This window comes from Pholis gunnellus (assembly GCF_910591455.1).
Source record: "Pholis gunnellus genome assembly, chromosome: 2".
NCBI lineage: Eukaryota > Metazoa > Chordata > Actinopteri > Perciformes > Pholidae > Pholis > Pholis gunnellus.
The window spans coordinates 19,227,390-19,249,182 of NC_136536.1; the positions used below are offsets into that span (position 1 = coordinate 19,227,390).

General features: G+C 42.7%; 1 protein-coding gene across 1 annotated transcript in view; it reads left to right on the plus strand.

Moving 5' to 3' along the window:
- Positions 1–17,765, plus strand: part of nphp4 (nephronophthisis 4) — a gene marked incomplete at its 5' end in the record, with an annotated part of 141,221 nt that extends 123,456 nt beyond the window's left edge. Inside the window, 9 exons of the mRNA XM_079166699.1 lie at positions 3,770–3,959; positions 4,631–4,714; positions 7,536–7,695; positions 8,340–8,416; positions 8,675–8,760; positions 10,846–11,017; positions 12,725–12,904; positions 14,290–14,433; positions 17,459–17,765. Of these exons, the coding sequence (XP_079022825.1) occupies positions 3,770–3,959; positions 4,631–4,714; positions 7,536–7,695; positions 8,340–8,416; positions 8,675–8,760; positions 10,846–11,017; positions 12,725–12,904; positions 14,290–14,433; positions 17,459–17,599 (1,234 nt within the window). The 3' untranslated portion in view covers positions 17,600–17,765. The remainder of the gene's footprint in view (positions 1–3,769; positions 3,960–4,630; positions 4,715–7,535; positions 7,696–8,339; positions 8,417–8,674; positions 8,761–10,845; positions 11,018–12,724; positions 12,905–14,289; positions 14,434–17,458) is intronic.
- Positions 17,766–21,793: the final 4,028 nt, after the last annotated feature.

A 21,793-nucleotide genomic window follows, 5' to 3' on the forward strand; every position in this document is an offset into this window, starting at 1 on the left:
GTCTGATTAATCCACTTGTCGAACCGCCTGCATAGTTTTCTAAAACAAATTTTGTAGCTGAACAAGTAGTTTTTAAACGGCTGTAATAATGCGTTTCAAGGTTGGACCTTAGTGGTTTTTTGGGGGGTTTTGGTACAAACAGTAGGAACACAGGAATGTTTCCTGGGAAAAGGATTGTGCTGAGAATCTGAATTCCCAGTATTCAACGCTCATCTACGTCTCTGCCGCATGCGTATCTGTTTTTGAGATTTCTGAGCTGTACTTGAGGCAACATGAAATATTTCTTTTCATGAACCTGCCAAGTCTTTGAAGAGTTAAATAATATGTACAACAACAACACAACTGGCCCGTGTACCTCTGCTATCCTGGTCAGTGCGCCGAGGCTACCCCGCTTTGACTTCCTTGTCAATATTTCAACCAATATTTGACGAGGAGCTTCCTTTAGAAGAGACGCAAGGCCTTGGGTTAGCGCTTTGTTCTACAGAAACAAACGGAAGAAAAGTCTGACCCTCAACCTAAAATCCAGCATCCAGGCTTTGAAGGGAGTGTACTTAGAGAGAGGCTAGGGCCGCTGTAGCTTTGATGTCTGTTTAGAGCCCGAAGGCTACTCGTGAAGTGGAGGACACGTTTGCTACCTGTTGCCATCCATTTTGCATGGCTACCTTTCACACTTGGCCTCACAGTGCCAAGTGTGGGCCATGACTGTTTGGCTAGCGGAGCGACAGGAGACTACAGCTCCTCTGCTGCTGCTGCTGCTGCTTTCCCTCTCGTTATTTCTCCCTCTCATCATCTGTCTTCTCTGTGCTTTCCCAACTCCATTCAAGTCTCCCTCTTGATATCCTTTCAATCATCTTTATTCTGTTCCTTCTCTGTTTTTCCTCAATTTGTCCTCTTCACCTCCTACTTTATTCTATTTTATTTTGTTGAAAACGAATCAGCCCGTATCTTTATTTTTATTTATGCTCAGGTGAAACACACACACACACACACACACACACGCAGACTCTTTGTTGTCGTGATGAGCCACAGGCAAACATGTTTTATTCCAAGTGCACAGGTGGGAATCTCCAAATAGGTTGCATGGAATTGACTGTTGTATCTCGCCCTAATGTTAGCGAGGTGGGGCCCTGAGAAATGTATACACTCTTGCGCTCCCATTTAGAGAAATCCCTCCTCCCCTGCTCATGGGTTGGAACCTTTGAAGTTTAAAGCAGCACTTCCCTTTATGCATTTGGGCGTGAAATGTTTGCATTCAAAGGAAGAGGAAAGAGCGGAGACGAGACCTCCCTCCGTCGGAGCGTCTTATCTGTACCTGTTGCCTTCTCCCTGGAAATCCATTTGTTGGGGATCGGAGGGGGGCTTTCACTGACCTCTATACACTTTTATTAAAGCTGCCGGCGGTAATTAAAGGAAAGCATTGCGTTCTGTGTGTTGACTGCTCGACCGTGGAATTAGCTCACTTCGACTGTTGGCTCTACAGTGAACTCTGCAATGCTAGAATTCGTTTGTAAGCATGGGAAATCCGAATTGTATGTCTCTACTAAAGGTAATTGTATTGTTTTAGAAGCATTGCTTGATCCCATGGAATCTTTCCCATGTTTTCCCATAGTCATGCATCAAATGTAAAGGATATTCCCACACTCAAACATCCTGTTAAATAGAAAATATAGTCAAATAACCATCCAAATCTGCAGCTCCCCTCGGGTTCACTGAGCTTTATAGTGAGCTTCGGCTCATTGTTTAGCCGTCAGGCCCACAACTTCACTGTTTAGGTTCACTCTCACCACTCTCACAGCATCATTATCAGCCAAAGCAGGCAGCAGTTTTCAGCGAAAAAGCTCTAATAACCCACTGTACACCTGCTCGGCACCAAACAGCAGACAGACGGATTCAGAGTCTGGCTGGTGAAACATAGTGGAGCATTTAGCAGCTAAAGAGCCAGGTATGTCCCTCAGAGACCAACAACAGAGCTAAAAGAATACATATTGGAATTACATTCTGAAGGTGGCCAGAAACATGACACCAAGTAATGTGTTGCTCCTTAACTGCTGAATTATGTGAGCTCACATCTCCTGAAAAAATCTGTTACTGCAGATTCTTAGATAGAAACTGCTCGACTAGCTCACTACGTCTTTGTAAATGCAAAAGATAAATTGCACCCACATCATTGTTGTTCTGGTGTTTGTGTCTTCTGTATCTCTGACATTTCTCACCTTATTTATCTGACAGCTTTAGTTACTAGTTACTTTGCAGATTCAGATTAATCATACAAAATATAATCAATAAATAATTCAGAATATTATTATGTCAGTGAGGCCATATGTGTTACCATATGGGGAAATGCATAAGCTGTCCAGCAGTATGTAAAGTAAAATATAAAATATATATGAATGCATTTAACTTACACAACTCCACATTTACCGGCTGCAACATTTAAAGGATGAACACATTCAGGCATCAATAATTACAATCCAATCATATGATATATCATTTCTGTAATGGACCATTCTGCATAATGAGTACTTTTACTGTTGGTACTTTAAGTATATTTCAATGCTTGTACTTTTACTTACGCCTAGTTCACACTACTTGACTTCAGCCCTGATTTTCTACTCGCCAACAGTTTTTCCAGCTCCCCGACAAATGCCCAAGATCATAGGCTGATGCATCGCAGCCGCATCCCAGATTCCTAGCAGGCCAGTGATGTAGTGTGAAAACTACGACTTCAAGCCTTTCGATTACAAGATGGCAATTTGTGTAGTGTGAACAGTACAGCGATCTGACGACTTTGAAAGTTTAGACGTTGTGATTGAAAGAATCGAAATGCAGCTAAAAGTATTTTTTTTTTCATCAAACAAGATGTTGTCTTCTCGTTGTATTCTAATCTAAAAACACTCCGAAAGGCTTAATTTCCATATTCAAATCACTAAAATGTTGTTGCCCCTGGATCTCCCTCCCTGATTTTGGTTTCATATCTTGTCATCTGTTTCACTAGAGTTGTTTGCAGGTCTGATGTGTATGCATGTTTTACAGTTTCTCATTAATCCACAGCACATGATAACATTTGTGATCAAGTTTACTCACTGACATGATTTATAGGACATCATTTAGAAAACAAAACACAAAACTGGGAATTTTAACTTTAAAGGGGCTTTTTCACTGGTTGTGCTCATGCAGATCAGTTTACTAGTCATAGGGAGTACACAGCCTTTGAAAACGTCTGTACTGGAGGCGCTTTATCAAGTCTGATCAAAATAAATCAGATGATATCATCTGGGTTATTATCTCCACACGGGCTTGAAGACAACAAATTTGATGACCCCCTGACATCACCATCATGTGAAAAAAATCCCATTAAACCCCCAAAATATAAAATCTAATTAAATTTACGGAGCACGTTCAGACTCTCCTGGTGATTTCCCCTTGTGGATATGACCTTTCCTGTGGAATCACATTAAATGAGAACATTCGTTTTCCTAAAACGATACCAACAGACTTTAATCCCTTGTTATTTTCTTTACCACTGCGATCAGTATGTTTAGGCAAACTTATGTTCGGACTCGAATAATACATGTAGGGACAGCACCAGTATATGTCGATGTTCCGTTTGGTTCCATCTTATCATACTGTAGGACGTCATGAATTAATGTTCAGGTTAGACTTCTATTCCTGATAGTGCGACAAGTCGCTCTCTGATCCTGGATAGATCCCTTAAAATATACAGGAGCCTGCTTTCATCTCACTCGTGTCCTTTAATCTTTCCATCCAGTGCCATCACTAATACAGAGGAGTGGAGTTACTTCAAAGCACTAACCAAAACCCCAACCCCGCTGGAGGAGAACATGTTCCACTTGGAGGAAGGTGCCCCAGGTCCCAGGGTTTACCTTCGGCCCAAGGAGAGCATCCACATCCCCCTGAAATACCAGAGTTTCCTCTGCGACCACACCATGGCTCTTCAGGTACAGTGGAGTGTAGAAGTTGATGGAACCGTTAGGAATGGGAAACTTAGAAAACCGTGTCTGAGGAACGGTATATTTTCCAGGCTGCGGCATTTTTGACAAATAGGATTGTATTTCAGCAGTCAGATGTTAATGCTGGGATTTGTCCAGTCACTGCATATTTCCATCATCTCAAATGTAAGATCTCCCTCTTGCTTTTGATGTTGCAGTACTTCACAACTCTTATTGATTCCAAATGTGAGGAAATCTTTTTTTTAAATTGATTGGCCTTGGGTGGTCCAAACATGTGTTTGCTGTGAGAGCAGTATGGGAATAAGAGGTGGAGCAGAGAAAGTTGAAATTTCATTGATATAAATGTCACCGCATTTCAAGGGTTGTTAAACATAACTGATCTATCCCGGGGGCATGTTAGACACGTGTTATGGCAACTTAGGCTCCGTAGTTAATTTGGTGCTAGAGGGGCCGTTTACATATGCTGCGCTCTTATCTCCTGAAGATGACGGGGGTTTTTACACCCTTTGGCCCTTTTCTGCTTTTTGTGATCTTTTACAGTTTTCTTGCCTGACGTGCACGTGTGATATTTGCTTTGCGGTCATTTGCTTTTTCTTTCTTTTTTTTTGATAGATGATCAGCGTTGATAACTATTCTGTTTTCTTATCAAATCCTCACAGGGACCAAGCTTTCAACCGACAGGCAAAGGTTCCCAGATGGCGAAAAAGAATCTGTCCAACATTGTTGCTGCCAAGACCATCAAGGTACAGAGTGTGCCGCTAATGCTTTGTGCAATATCTTCTGCGTGTTATTTGGAGCATTCTTATCTCGTTCAGTGGTCGCCTGCTTCTCAATCCCTCGGTTGCTTGTCTCCAGGCTGGAATTATATTAAGCTATGGATTTGAGATGCAATGTGGATAGACATCATGTTTCTGCCATGATAAGAGCTTGAATATAGTCCATTTGAAACATTGTTAGTATCTTAGCGTATTTCAATTGATTGTTATATTCAGAGGAGTAGAGGAAGACAAAGCCACCTAAACCAGTATGAAGCTTTTGATCTGGGATTTATTCGGGTCAACTTTCTGGTACATCCCCAAGTCTAGCTACAGCTAGTGTACACACACACACACACTCCCAGACAAGTCTCTGCGGAGTGGCAGTGCACCGCCTCCTCCCTCCCCTCTTCTCCCACACGGTCGCAGCTCAGACACAAAAAACACTTTGAAGTGTCAACTACTTAGAAAAAAGTTACACTAGCCAGACAAGATTGTCAGGCGAAATTATATGCTGGAAATCACTTTTATCTTACCGAACATTATTTATCTTCTCCAACTGGTAAATGTCTTGCTGGAGGGTTAAACTATCTCCAGTTTGGAGGACAGCTTGACAAGTCTGGCTAATCTACTTTTAAATGAACCATGCACGTATAGTATTACTCTGAAGTTGTTCTCCCGTTTTATGCACTTATTCAACCATTTATAATGTGAAGAAGTTTAGAGGAGGTAGAAACGATGTGAACGTGCCACAGATAAGACGACGTGCTCTACATCTCCATGTGACGTAACATGCTGGTCTGCAGCCCTTGCATGCTACGGCCGTCGCTGACCTGTACCTCGCAATAAGCCTGTCGTTTGTGTAGAGTACAACACCCTAAAGCTCCTCCATTGCACAGGGTGATGAAATATTTGCCAGTCTGCCAAGTGTGTGCGCGTGTCTGTGTCTGCTCAGGGTGTGTGTGTGTGTGTGTGTGTGTGTGTGTGTGTGTGTGTGTGTGTGTGTCTGTGTTTCTGTGCCAGTGTCAGCACTGCTGCTCTGAGCAGAAATCCTGTCAAGAGGTCAAAGAGGTTGGGTCTGGATCAAATCTGTGTCCCGCTAAAACTGACAAGCCCCAACAGCAGAGCTGTCAGGATGCCAGCTTTGGCACCGCTGTCAGTCAGCACACATCACCAGAGCCAGATATGGGCCACTATTGCAGGTCAGCATGGGCATCAACGATCTGGACAGCTGCTGTTTGGCAGGGATCAACTTCAAAGTTTGGGAATTGGTGACCAAAATGTGGAAAGTCAACTTCTATAATTTTAACAATAGTCCATCACTAATGAATAGGTATTTACATTTGCTACGCAGTTATAGTGCTGCATAGATTCACTTGTGAAAGCAATGTAAGAACCAATTGCACAAATTTCCATTTTATGTGCAGTAATAAACATTTTATTACTTTAATACATTTTATAGTATGTAGACACCCAACCATTGTTAATCAGCATGAATCTGCTGCTCTAACAGCCTCCATTCCTCTGGGAAGGCTTTCCACAAGATTTTGGAACCTGACTGCAGGCTCTGAAGTCACCCTATGATCATAAATTCCTTCCTCGCTCTCAGTGTTCATCCCAAAAGTGTTGGGGTTGAGTTCAAAGTTCTTCCACACCAAACATTTTCACATAACATGTTTATTGAGTGCTGTGTTTTTATGATGTCGGTGTTCCCCAGCTTTAATTTTAAACAGTAAATATCTAGTAAAAATATCTGGAGTAAATATCTGAATAAATATTACCCACAATGTTGACGGACTTACTGACGGACTGACATTGCCACATTGTAAACTTGTCTCTGCCTCTGAATAGCTTTGCACCAAAGTATTACTTGAAATAGTCAATAAAATACTCTCAGTACTATAGTGTGTAATCTGGCCGCTTCTTTATAATTAATATCCTGAGATTCAGTTACATGTAATCCATAATCCCTAAACTCAGCTCTAGTTATGTTTAGCTTTAAATCATATAAATGGTTTACAATATGATGGTACGTGAGTAGGTTATAAATGACAATGTGTTTGCATATGTTTCTGTGCATTATGTGTGTATACCAGCTGTTGTATGTAACCATATGTAATTCGTGCATATGTACGAACACATTTCTGTCAGTTTGCACGGATCACATCCTGAGGGCTGTTTTAATGCGAAGTAAACTTCAAAGCACATTTATCAGGTCTGTAGGGGTTTCAGTAGTCGGATTGAAGCCAACTTTTATATTCTATTATACAGCAGGCTCCATCATCATAGTACTCTCTGGGGAATTTTTAAATAAAACTTCTCAAAGGCTGCTTTTTCAAAAGCTGTATATGTTGTTTAGACCTGAACTGCCTTGGGAGGAAAACATGGCAATACCAGTTCTGTAGACAGTCAAGAAATGCAAATGTAGGTATTCTCTAAATGTCTAATGACACAGAACCAGTATTGTTTGAGCGCCCAGGTGAACTAATGAAATTATGATCAAACAAACCCCCATAGCCACATTTATTTGGAAGAGAACAGGACGATGGTATACACAGTCCGTCACAGTAAACAGGCCGACATCTTGTTTCAACTTTGACTTTCTGTCAATGACCAACATTTCAGGTGTTAAATAATCTGGCAGTCTGACTGCTCATTACGTCGCCCTGTTGACTTTGTTGTTGCAATGTTTGCCATTACAAAACTAAGAACAAAGTTACAATAAGTTATAATTGTAAATACTGTAAATACTATTTTGTCGTAGGGAAGTGTCATGCTGCTGATTTGACTTTCCACCTTCCCTCCACAGGTTACATTCAAAGCAGAAGACGGCAAGCCGATGGCCATCTGCCAGGTGAACGTGGAGCCGACACCTCACGTTGTTGACCAAACGTTCCGGCTATACCATCCCGAGCTCTGCTTCCTCAAGAAAGCCATCCGCCTGCCGCCCTGGAATGACCCAACAGGTGGTGCAGGGTCAATATCCTACCACAGACATCTCCCATCAGCCATTGCCCCATCAGTCCCACAGTTTACACACTTAATCGCTGGGTCTAGCTTGGATAGTTTTGTGTAACATGTATGGCCTCTTATTTATTTGCATGCGATTGCATTTTTAGTATTAGTTTCATGCATACATCATCAGCAGGTTCCCCGGCTTACCTTCCAGGAAGAGCAGAACCACATACATGTGCGCACACTCCTGCATAAATACAAAGAACGTATTTTCAGTATGCCAGGTGGATGGGAATGAATAATGTATGCTGCCTTCACTTTATTTAGTTTTTTTAATAAAATGCAATGAAATGCAATTTTTATCACAAAATGAGGCGATAGCAACAGGGAGGCATCTGGAAATAGAGAAGGAAATGAAAAGCAAGAAAAAGTGAAATGAATAATAATAAGAAAATAGCACAGCTTGTACAGCACATACTATGCACATATTTATGTGTAAATATACGCATGTAAGCATAACATATATCACATGCAACTTGTCCTTAAAAACGGCCTTTAAAACTGATAGCATTTATAACTGCTTCACACTGCTCAGATACAACGTCTTCTTCAGATATTTACCATTTTGTATACTAACCATTTTTTTTGGGTCAACCAGTTGGAGACCCAGATGTCAGGACTCACATTTCCGTACGCTGCAGTGACCCTAACATCATCTGCCAGACAAGGATGCTTGTGAGAGAATTACATCATTTTTCTTCCATTTTCCATTTTCCATTAATATATTAGCAGAAGTGTTTTCACTCCATTTCCTGTTCAGAGGGAAATCACTTTATTCTAGCTCACATGTCAAGAATGACATGCTGTTTTGATACACAAATAGGCTTGTACTTACACCATGTCATGCACTTTTAAGTTCTAATGTGAGGTTTCTTTATGTTTCTGCCTTTACCCCTCTGATTTAAAATCTTTCTTTACTCTGATTCTGTCTAGGCGCCAGGGGAGCCTCAGGACGTGTACTTGAAAGTGCCAGGGAGTCCCAGTCCACATATAAAAATGTTCTTTGTGATGGTTTTCACGTATGTATTGTTTGATACACAATGAACACAAACGCACGTACATACACACAGCTTAGCCTGAAGAAGCATTCTAATTTGGACTAATCACATGTTTCACCCAGTCTTGATTGAAAGAACGAATCAGATGGAGGTTTGGTGGTCTAACTGCCTGAAGTTACAAAACCTGTCCTCTAGTCCATCAGAGATCAAACCAATGATATGTGTGGGTTTTGTTAATAGTTTGGGCCAATATTTGCCTCCAATTTAAAGTTAGGATTTGTCATTCATCACCTACAGTATATGATGGTTGTGATAAAGTGTTGACTGATTACATATATGGTGCAGAACTGATCTGCATTAGATCCTCTGTGGAGCTTTCTGGCAATATTTATGTTAACATTCAGTATCTCTCTGACAAGCACACTGCATTCTCTTCCTCCTAAAGCATTTGCAAAGCACATTCATCTAGCTGACAAATAATTCAATAGAAGTGTGGATTGCATCATCTGCACGATTGTGCACAGCGTCCTTGTACGTGTGTACGAAATATAAACACAAAGTAGATTAAACTAGAAAAGTGCACTCAACAGGGTGCAGATCTCTGCCCGGTGTGTCTGCAACGACCAGGTCTGTAAAGTGTGATTGAATTAATACAACCCACAAGTGGCCAGGCCCCAATCTAGACAGTCTTAAAACAAACTCCATTCAAATTCAGAAACAAGCGCCGATGATTGCTGACAATCGGCTCAAAGCTGTTCTATAATACAAGTCATTTAGCCTTGACAAAAATAAATTCATCTAGCTGTCTGCCACCTTAGCAGCGACTGAGTGGCGGCGAGGCACTCAGCAGTGTGTGTAGTGGTAGTTCAGTTAGCTGTTAGCTGATAGCCAAACGAAACATCCAAAACAATTAAAGTGAGCAAACTGTTATCCCTCCACCGTGTCTCTGGGCGCATAGCAGCGGCCGGGGGCTGGCGATGCACTCTGCTGTGTTATCACCAGCGGTCCCCGCCGGCTAGGGGAACGGTTAAGTGTAGTGAGTGAGGAGGCAGCAAATAGTCAATGGCAGTATCAAACAGGCATGGCACCACGGTAGGTCCTTGAGCATACCGCCACGACTGGCCACCCAAAATATTATGCAGTTTGCTGAATGTGAGGTTAGCCGTGGACAGACACAAAGGTGCACACACGGACACATGTACACGCACGAGTGATCGCGTGATTCTCCTGGCGGAGATAACAACAACTAGTGGTCCGTACACGACTCTGTACAGGAAACTGACTCAATAACAAGAACATTTTACATTTTATTTTAAATATAGTACACATTGCAGACTGCACATGGCAGCTTCATTACATGCCTAGACACTGTGCTCATCCAGTCCTCCTGTGCTGGAATGTGCAATAAGTAGAATAAACACAAAGTTATTCAGGAATATGAAGCATGTGATGTAATATAGGAGTTAAAAGTAGCTTTTGACACATGGCCACCTCTACAAGACAAGGCCAATAGATGAGCTAATAAAGGAGGATTGATATTTTATATCAAATTACCCAAACCCACCTACATGCCGTGAACCTTTTGAGGTTTGGGGCCCAGGGCAGAGTTGTGTATCTCTTTGGTGTTAATAAACCAGCCTTTGAGGAAATGTTTTTGAAATGATTTATTATGAAAGAATTTGCCGTAAATTAAAGCCTTACGGCGAAACCCAATGCAATCCAGTGTGAATGTAAAAATGCTGAAAATCATCAGAAAATATCGCTCATTAGCAGCTTCAATCCAACACGGGTGATATCGTGTCTTCCAGAAACCCTTGAATTCCATTCCAAATATCTCCAAATAGTGCGGTTGTCACAGAGCAGAGGCTGAGTAGGTGACTGCATCGCCTCCCACTCACAGCTCTCTTATTCAGCTACAGGGCCACTGGGACTGAATTCCCTTCTTCTCAGCAGTGAGAGGGTGATTATGATGATGATGATGTTGCTGCTTTTTAAAATGCTCGCACAGCCGTAGATCAGCCCTCCTCTTCTCCGACCTCGTGCTGATCCTGCTGCGTCTCAAGGGGGCCTTAGCTTAATTGTTTCTGATGATGATTTCCTCTGTAGTGATAAGTGGATGGCAGCGCCCTCCCAGATCTGGCAGATTTACGTGCATTTCCTGGAGCGGCTGGATGTCAGCTGTGTGACCGGCCAGCGGAGCTGTCAATCCCTGGTGCTGAGGGGGAAGCAGGCCGTTCGCAAGGTCAAATGTTTCTCATCACACCCCCAGGAGATCGAGGTACACATCTTCAAGAGTAACGAAACACTTTTGTCTCGCCAGGTCCAAATTCAGAGTCAGTCTCGTTGCGTTGATATGTCTAATACCCAGGAAGATCCAAGCAGACCCTCAACCAGCTCTAATCTTGTGAGCCTCACAACCATTGCAGTAGAAAATGATTTTTGAGGCAGATGGAGAGAGCGTTATGTGGCATGTATAGCTGCTCTTTTGTATGCTAGTTGCTTGTTAATTGGTGGTGGAGGTGAAGAATTGGGTTTTGTCTCTCTATTTGGGTCATTTTGGATTTAGTCTTAATTATTTTTTGATCTTTTCAGGATCACGTCTGATTACATTTTGACAATTGATCAAGAGCTTGCAACCAACAGCAGTAGTGGTTTGAGGTGTTGAGCCAAGTGTTTAGAATGTACAATCTCCCCATTAATCCTTATTCCTGTGTTTAATCTAAAATTGGCGCAATACACTTTTGCCTTCCCTTTTTAAATTGCTTCAGATTTGTCTAACTGAACACGGCTGACACGGGTGGGAAGGAACCTACAGAGAAAGAGAAAAAGTGGAATCAAAACGGCTCAAATCATAGCTTGAATCTTCCTTCTCTAATGAGAAGTTGAGAGCTTTGTTCTTGACATATTTCTTTCTGTCTTTGCAATATTCAACCCGCAGATCCCAAAATGATTTCATGCAAATTGTTCTCCCTTAGCAGCAGGAAACAATAGGGCCTCAGCAGTCTCTTTTGCACGTAATAACTCCAGGTTAAGATTCAAGTCATTATCAGGAATGTACAAATGCGGATTGACGGCATAATGGGTCTTTTCATTTCATTTTATTCGGGTTCTCTATTGCTTCCTGCATTTATATCGTATGTCGGGGCATAATTTGACACAGTTGAAAAATGTGCAATGGTTGTATGCTTCCATAAAGTATATGAAAGTATGTTCCCGGAGTGTCAGATTGCCCTCTATTTTAAGATCATTTCCTAACTGGGTAAAAGAGGGGAGAGAGTTTGACGATGCTTTTTATAAAGAGTTGCAGTTAAAGGGCATCGTATATTACTCACTCATTTAAAAAGAAAAAAAAAGTGATGGACTGTCATATTCACCGTGGGTGCATACAGTGCGACCCGAACGTGCGCTCCCTGAAGAAATGGCATAGAGACTGAAAGAGCGACAGATGTTTAAAAAAAAAAAGAGATTTCACCGTATGCATCAGCGCATCCGCTTTGATCTGACTCTCGGCAGGTTAGCTCACTGTGGAATGCTTCGGAGGAGTCTTATAAAAGCGGATAAAGCTCACCGCCAGAGAATAGCTTTGCTTTTCTCGACAGATTGAAAAGGAGCCACACGGTGAATCTCATTCTCACTTCCTTCTGTCTCTCTGTCACTTTCCTGCCTCTACTTTCTCTCATTTCATTGTCTGCCCCCTCTCTTTTCCCAAAACCTCATTCGCCCTTTCTCTCACCCACTCTCCTATAATCCGAACACCTTTATTTTCCTCTGAGGCTGTTAACCACATTTTCCCATTAATTCTGTCCTTTTCTGCCCCCCCCCCCCCCCCCCCCTTATAAAATGTCTATCTTCTCCTCCATACTGTGTCACGCTCTGTCTGTCACTTGGTCAATGCCTCTATTTCTCGTCATAAGTCGTCTCTTTCCCACTTTCAACAACACTACCAATCACAAATCTCCAAACTCACCCTTTCCTTTTTCTGTAGATGGACCCAGAGGGCGTGTTCGTTTTGCCTCCCGCAGCGGTGCAGGAGCTCCAGCTGAAGGTGCAACCGTGGCGAGCAGGAAGCCGCTTCTTGTATGTGAACGCGGTGGATGTGGAGAACCGGCGGCTGGTCACTGCCTGGCTGCTCTGTCTCAACATCTACCGGCCTGTACTGTCCAAGGTGTGGTTTTCTACTTAAAATGGTAATACGTGTGTTTTCATTGTGACTCCGTCACTCTCCAGTTGGTGAGGCTTTGGAGACTGTTGGTGTCACTCCTTTCTTTACTGTTCCAGCAATAGGTGCCAAGTGTCTGTTTGAAGTACAAATGGTTTGAGCACTGCAGAGTCAAAATCACAGACCTTCTTATCGCAGCCTCTTTAATCCGCTCCAAATGATGTACTCGACACTGTAAAATGGTTTCTTTTAAATTCAAGTCCCCCTCTCCTCTTTTTAATGGACAATCTCTTGATCTCTTACAGATCTTGCACTGCCTCTAAGTCGCAAATGATTCCTCATTTAGTCCTCAATGTAAATCTGAGTGTACTTTAATGTAGAAAGTTCTCGGATGCTTGGTGAAGTAGTAAGTATTTGCGCGGCTGGCTGGCGAGCTACTGTGGCTTGCCAGGTATCCAGCAACATGCTAGTTATATGCTAACATGCTCCCACTGGCCATCTGCAATAGCCGGCCAAACTGGCAGTGTAAACCGTAAAAAAGTTGTAAATGTTATCCTTTGACCTTGTTGTCGGTGTTTTTTTCGTCTTTCAACGTATTCAGCGTGCGGTTGTAATTAGCTCCTCCCTCTTGTGGAACTTCTGGTTGCAAAAAAACAACAGCAAGATGGCGAAAACGAGGCTTTAAAACTGTAGTCCACAAAGCAATGGGTGATGTCACGGACGACTGTGTGGTTAAGTTGCATTGTGGGTAATCTCTGGTTCTGCTGCATCAATGTGTTACTTTTTTGAGTCCAACAATGTTCCAGTAGTGCAAAGCTTAATATGTGGAGTGCTCTTATGTGGAAACTGCTTTTAGATGCAGTTCTTACGGCGGCTCTCCTTTTGCACTCCTAAAGAACATTGATATGATGAACAGCTCCCTTCAAGGTCTGTATAACTCAAAGCACACTGGTGACTCAGAGTCACATTCAGTGCTCATTGAACCATCCTGGTGGGTTCCTGGGTCAGCTGGATATTCCCAATGCATTTATGACTAGTGTCAAGAAGAGGCGAAGGACAGCTGATCCCAAGCCTGCACTCAAAGACAATGCCCTCTATAACTGCTGTCTGCCTTTCTAAACCAACTGACTGTCTATTGAAGGTTATGGTCACATTACAGTGAAGGGTCTAAATGTTTTCCTCTCATATGTGGTGGTGTTGCTCTCCGTCTAACCCACAGAATTTAGTCCCATTCGTTTTCAAATCTTGATGGCTTGCACTTGTCTTACTTGTGTGTGTAATTCATTATTGTAAACGGTCATCTAATCTACATTAAGTGACGAATCGGTTATGGCACTAATTGTCTGTGTTTGTGTATGTGTGTGTGTGTGTGTGTGTGTGTGTGCGTGCAGGCATTTGAAGTGTGTGTCCCAGTCGGTGGTGGCCGTGGAAGCTCCAGGAAAATCACCTACACCAACCCATACACCAGCAGCCGCTCCTTTCTGCTCCGCTCTGACCATCCAGACCTGCTCCAGTTCAAAGAGGAGAAATTCCAGGTGAGATGAGAGACTCAGTCTTCTTCCTCTCAAAGAGAGCTAAATCAATTCTTTCTTTAATTAACACCTAGACCTTGTCTTTATTGTTGAGGGAGAGCAAGGCTCGCATCAGTACAAGTAGTTACATGGTACCTTGTCTTGTTAATGCCCTGTAAATAAATAGTTTTAGCTGTAATGGAGAGTCCTACTCACCAATAAGAGCCCCTTTTGATCAGCTGATTTAAAAATCCTGTTTAGAATTAAATAATAGAACAACGAAAACCTACTTTGATTAAAGACATTTAAATACTGCAGAGGTGATAGCTGCTGTTGATGTCGGCAAGGTTCTTTTTCTACTCAAAATAGGAACTACTCCATTCATTCTGATTCAAGTTTGAAATTGAGGCTACGTTTACCATTGTCCAGTCACTCATGTCACTAAAGCTCATACCAGTGGTGATAACGTTAGAAAGCTTGTAAATTAACAAATTGTGCTATAGGCTTTACAATTCAAATCCGTTCGTGATAATAAGTTGGGATTATTCATTAGTACTCAGTTTCTTATACTCTTAGGAGTATGTCACATTATATATTCCAGTCATGCAACAGAACAAGCTGTATTTGTTATCAGTGACGAGGCTTTTCACTGACTGAAAATCATTTTTTGACACTTCCCAGGGTTTTCTGTGACTATGATTAGGTTGCTTCTGTTATATAGTTTCCATTTCTCTGCTCCTCTCTTCACAGTGACACCACACACATTTCAGTTTGTAGGTGTCTTGCATGTTACTCAGTGAAACCCTCCCCGATCAGACTCCATGCTACAGCTTGCACGTCGACAATAGTTTTAGAAAATGAAATACATTTTAAATGATGCACTTTGTTTCAACAAAAGAGTGAGATCAGCAAAACAACACGAAACATCTTTTGCAAACAAAATGGGTGGATTCGCATTGATGCATATTTAATCACAAATCTATTTGACTTGGAATGAAATGTTTTTGGATAGCCGTGTGGAAAGTTTTGCTCTCAAACCTATTCTGCTTGATTGCATAATAAAGACACAAAAGTAACTCCAGAAGAAATGAAGCTGCAGAAGAAGAGGCTGCTTAAGACTTGTACAATGTCTGCACAGCCTGTATAGCGTGAGCAGCAGTAAAACGCTTTGAGTCCTCTGTCTGTGTCTTCACATGATGTGTTCAGGCACAGTACTGAGTGTAGGTCAACTGTGACTTGGCAGCCCAACACACGATCCCTGTAGTTACAATTGTAAAACAGAAGAAAATGGACTTGAAAAACACCTTTTTGTAGGTCTTGTTTCCGGTGGGCATTTGAACTGCAACAGAGTAATGGTGGAGCTGTAGTGCAGCCAGAACACAACACAGAGGACACGAGGAGACATATTTATATTGAATCATTTCACCAATGTAATGCACTGACTTTTCCTCCTGGTATCAGCCTCACAAATCGATTTAGGTGCACTCTCAGCTAAAATCATTAATTGGCTGTGCTGCAACATCCCCGACTTTGAGTCGCAGTGATACACTGCCTCGCAGAAAACGCTTTGATCGACATGCTGATTGTGAAAAAAGTAGAACTTTTGTGTGGAAAAGAAACATTTGAACTGTAACAGATATGAAGGAACATTTGTGTCTTTCTTATCATGGTGACCGGTGCGTAAAAGACATCGATGATCATTTCTGGCCTCTCGCGTTGGCTGTTCATTCCTCAGCTGTTAGATAAGTGAACGGTTTCCGTGTTTGCCTCCAGACCCGAAACAGGAGGGCTACAACAAAGTCATTACTGCTGGTGTTTTATTGTTATGTCGTCTCTAATAGCGCATTCACTCACACACAGACATGAAGTACCGGAGTCACTGCCATCGTTGCCTTCCATTGGCTGAGGGTGTGATGAAACGGCAAAGCAAATGGAAAACCAGCATTTTATATTAACAAATAAATGAACGAGACCCAACGGGAGTCTGTTTCCACATAAACTATTTAAGAGTCTCGCTGCTGCTGTCCAGAAGACACTGCATCAATTAGACAGAAGAAGGTGGGGAAAGTGAAAAACAGCCCATTGTTTTGTTCCGTCTTGTCAGCGAGGAGCCAGGTGTCTTATAAAGAATTCACTATGCCCGCAGCATTAAGCAAATGTGGAGACACTTTTCTCTTTTGTGGTCTACCTCACCATGATAAGACCAGCTGTCAGGAGGGAGAGCAGAGCACAGATCAATACCGCCATGCTTTTGGGAAAGATTACGGCATAAATCCCCCAAATTGACCCATACATCCATTGATGGCTTTTACAGAAAAATACGAGACGACAGTTCTGGACTGATTTGAAATACCGAGAAAATAAATAAAATAAAAGGGCCTTTTTTTTGCACACTTTGAGCCTTGACGACAAATACATTCCAGACATAAGGCATGGTGTGCCTTTTATTTAGGGAAAGAGTAATCAGAGTTGCACTTTGGATGAAGAGACGGTAATTCAGACAAAAAACTAAGTTTTAGACAAATGCATTTGAGGTTTCCTCCTGGAATAATTCTCTGGTTTCACACAACACTCATTTACTCAATCAGTGTAAACCCACAGTGAGGATACACAGTAACACTGTGGATACGGTTCAGCACCAGGTACAGGATATTTATTACATCGCAATAAAGTAACACAGTGCCACTTTAGCTCTTCAGTATTTTAATATGTTTGCAAAGCCATACCGTGTTATTCCCAACAGCACTGGAGGCCGGCTGCCCTACCTACAGTTGGTAATGTTTTGCCATTTTTTGCCATTTCGACTTTTTTTTCTTCTCCCCTATACCTCTGATACAATCATTCAAGGAATCCGCTATTTCATCAATTTAAACAGAATTTAAAGTTAAAAACAAAAAAACTGCAAAGTGATGCAACATCAAATCAGAAGATTCTCCGACATTCGTGCGACAGATCAGTGAAGTGTTACCAGCTGAAGAGAGAGGAAGCCCTCACAAAGCATTCAGATGAATATGAAGCTTGCTTGTCGTGTTGCGTTCACTGTCTTCAGATCAGCGGGGGAGAGAGTTACACCATCGGACTACGATTCGCCCCCAGCCAGAGTCCCGGCTCAGTGGAGATACTGGTCTACGTGAACAACCTGGAGGAGAAGACGGAGGAGACGTTCTGTGTGAAAGTCAACTACTCATGAACTGGTGGTGTTTGTTTGAGTACAAACTGCTCCCCGGAAATGTTGCCTGATCTGTGTTTTGAGTCTTATTTTCGGAAAACTCAAATGAGCTGTAAAGTTTCTACTTAGTGTGCGCAGTTTTGTATTACCAGATTTAAGATGAGAATAAACATTTTTTTTAATCATGTGTTGTTTTCAGCCCTGTGTACAAGGTGGAGTGTTCTGTACTGTATGAATGAATGAATGAGTGTGTTTGCGTTGGCTCAATGAGCTTCATTGAAATAAGGTCACAAGTCTCAAAAATCAAAGGCATCGTATGCAAAACAAGCAGGCAAAGCTGCTTTCTCCAAAAAGCTTTGAACACACACCTTCTGTTTACTAAACTATCCACCAAAGCAAAGAAGAAACTACAAAAAGAGAAAATTAGGGTGCAAGAAAGAAACGAAAATCTGATAAAAGAAAAACAGGATTTTATGTTTTGTAATCAGCAAAGCAACACAAAAGCATCAATATAAGCGTGGAGGCTGAATCCTAATTGTGATCTGTCCTCTTTCTAAATGTCCAGCAAATGTTTGCCGGTTCATCCCCAACCAACCAGGTGGGCCGAGGGTGAAAGTAATAACATTTTATCGACTTTAATTACCCAGCAAACCCACTTGAATGCCACTTGATGGTTGAGTTTTAATCTAAGAAAAGCCAGGGGTCCGCTCTCAGAGTCCCCCTGCCTCCCAAACAACTTCTCCTCATCAGCGGCGTTATTAGAAACGGTGCCTTAATGAGATATGAGGCACACACCTCTTCAGATCGCCCTCATTAACACCAGCACCCCTAAAAAGCCTCCGTCTTCTCCTTCCTGCTCGCTCTGTCTGAGATACAGAGAGAGAGAGAGAGAGAGAAGGCCGTGCACATTGTGTTATGTAACACAGAGTTACACAATCCCCCCCTCCGCCCCCTCCCTCCTCGCTCTCTGTCTCATTAGAATGCAGGCTGCAAAATAAGCCTTGGCACAGCAGCAAAGGCTAATAAAAAGAAGATGGCAACCAAGCCGGATGCACTTCATCTTTACCTTCTCTAACGTCTCGTCTGAAGCAGAAGCCTTGTTGTGTCTCCTCTATTATATGGTAATATGTTAACAGCTTACACATTAAAGCTTTATTCGCTTAGTAATTTGTCACCCGTTCTGCACCTGTTCTGGTTCTTATGCTCAAAGATGCTCCGTGCAACTTTTGAACATTTGGCTTAAAGGCGGGCTTAGGATCTTTTAAAGTGTGTCTTGGTACATTACTTGTATGTCATGTGTAATTCTAAAGAGTTATTGGTTGCTGTGATTATTCCTCCTGTTCATACTGGCTCTGAAGTGATGTTTTTCGACTCTGAATACTGAATATTATGAAATAGGGGACAATTTCCTGTTTGGCCATTTTTCTTTTCTTCTTTCCTAACCCTAATCCTTTCCAATATATAAAAAATGCAATTCATTTAAATAACATATGTTCAATGGTAATTATGATAAACGATTTATAAACACACAGAACACAAATTATGAAAGAAAAGGTTAGACAATTAAATGGACAAAGGTGTGTGTGTGTGTGTGGGGGGCTACGATAAATGATATATACAAGTGAAAAGTCTGAGGCAAGTCTTTCTACCTGGCCCAGAACTGGTTGCTGAATGGTGTAAGAACACAGCCTCTTCAGGCATTATAGCTTCTTTTCTAAGGTCAGATGATGGGGTGGCCATTTCTATGATGCTATTTTTCATGGACGTAGCTCGGTAGCTACCTAGCTCTGTGTGACAATGTCCACGATCTTAATTCTGCCCGTTTCTCCAACCGTCTGGTTAAATCACTGAACAAATCGGAGATGCGGCCGGTGATTCAGAGATCTGGAACCCGACTATGCTAAATCCTCATGTGAACTTTAGTAGGGCCCGTGGATCCCGGCCCCTGATTTCTTCCAATGTCGGGCGTGCAACGGAAGCATCACTTATCAGCTGGTGCGGACAGGAGAAAAGATAACACTGACAGCGGCGGTGTAGGCTGATGAGGCATGTGGGTTGTGTGTGTGTGCAGTTTAAGTACCCGCATCCTGGTCTGAGCAGCAGCTCTCCGTGCGAGCTGCACGGTTCGTTCTCCCAGCGTGGGGCCGAGCGGCACTGAGGCCTTATTAGCGGTGCCAGTCCGGTTCTTGTCGGTTCCTCCTGAGGGAGCGCAGACATCCGCCACAACAGCTCACGCTGTCTGCTCACCTTGTTAGTGTGGTTAGACGTCTCCCGTCTAGCTGTCCAGCGGAGAGTCTGACTTGATATTATGCTGGAGAGTAGCTGTTATTGCCCTGTTTTGGAGAAAAAACAGGCCTACCCACATGGTGCGCGTTTGTATGGTCTTTGTGTGTGTGTGTCTAAGTGGCTTGCCTGAGCCATGCGAGTGGGTGCATGTCTATGAGAGGATAGAGCGACGCAGGTATCAAAGAGCTTAGTAACTGGAGGAATATGCATCCTAGCAACCAGCCCTCCTCCTCACGTACACCGCTGGCCTGGATCGGCACTCCAACAGCTGAGAGGAGAGAGACTTGTGTGTCTTATTGCGTTTCACCTCAAGCTGCAGACCATTAAACTGAGAACACATATGGATTAAAGCAAAGGGGTTGTTGAAAATGGGAATGGGAATTTAAAAGTCTTGCGTGGATTTTTCAAACAATGAAACAGGAAGAATGAAGCAAGAGAAGGAGAAAGGGAGAAGTCGAGTTAAAGCAGCTGTCTGGTTTTATCTCGGGGGAGGGGGGACCTGGGTCAGATTAGCGGAGCTCTTAACAGATTGAAATTAAATGACCTCGTTACCCGTCTCTGCAGGACCTTCCCTCAGCCCAGACTGTCGAGCGCAGAGGAAATGTCTTTGTGTCCCATGTGGTCTTTCCTCCAGCGCTATCTATCAGGACAAAGTTCTCAGTGCGGGTGTTGGTTTCATCCAGCATGTTAGCATTGCGGGGTGTGGAAAACTGCACTGCTCACAACTTCTTTCACTTTTGTTCATTTAGTCTGATGATTTAAAAAGGGGACAAACTTCTTCCCCACTGTTGATGAATTGATGTCTCAACTGAAGCCGAGAAGATAGAGGGGCAAGGGTGCTTTGAGATCTTAAATGCGAGGGGCTGTGTTGGTCGTAAAAATACAAACCGGTCCGATCTCATTAAATGCCAAGAAACCACATGGCGGTTCCTTCTCTTTCATGTTCATTCTTTGAGGCCTGATGCTTCAACACAAGTTTTTCCTACATCTAAATGCTGGAAAATTAAGCAGCAAATTTGCAAAAATACTACCTGCTATGCACACTCACAGGCATTTGATTAGCCCGAACAGTTTGTGCCTGATGATGCAGCATTTTTGGCCGTGGTACCATGCTGCGTTTTTTTTCCCCACCAGAGTCCTCTGCTGCAGCAACGCCTTCCCAATGCAGCGGCGTTAAGGGGAGGAATTGCTTTTTTTGTTGGTGGAAAAGTGCCCTAACTGCTGTGTGGGTTTGTAACGTCACGGGTTTACATGAGAGGAAAAATAATCCCTGCAGAGGCTGCAGGCAGCGTCAGGAATCCTACAAAACCTTGTGTATTTATGGATCTTAAATGCACAATAAGTGTCCTCCTTATGTGTGCCACTAAAGCCATCAGTGCTCACTGCTGCTAATTTACTGCACAGCCGAGGATGAATGCCAAAGATAATGTTATGGTGGTCTTCAGGCGAGAGATTGTTCTATAACTGGGTCACTGGTTCATTAACAGCAACAGTTACAAATGATGTCCGTTGTCAGTGACGTGGTCTAAATGTCCTTGAACAATTTGTGAACTTCACATGCTCCCTCACTGTTAATTACTGTGGATAGGAGCGTCAGCTAAATGCGTAAATTGAAACTGTAAATTAACTCGGAGTCAAGAGAGGAAAGGGGAGAGCAACTGCTGGTACGGTGGGAGGTAAGGTAGACGGAAGGCTGTGCCAAATAAATCGAAATCCCCCCCCCCCCCCCCCCCCCTCTCTCCGGCATAAAAGTCTTTACTTTCATTCCCAACTCTTTGCTGTGGACACTGGGAAACAACAATCCAAATAAACCAAAAAGGTATTGTGGGCCGGTGCCCTCTTAAAGATTTGATGAAAGGGGAAGTAACATAATGTGGATGACGACGCGAAATCGACTGCATGTTTGTATTTTCTAGTTTGCGTGCGTAT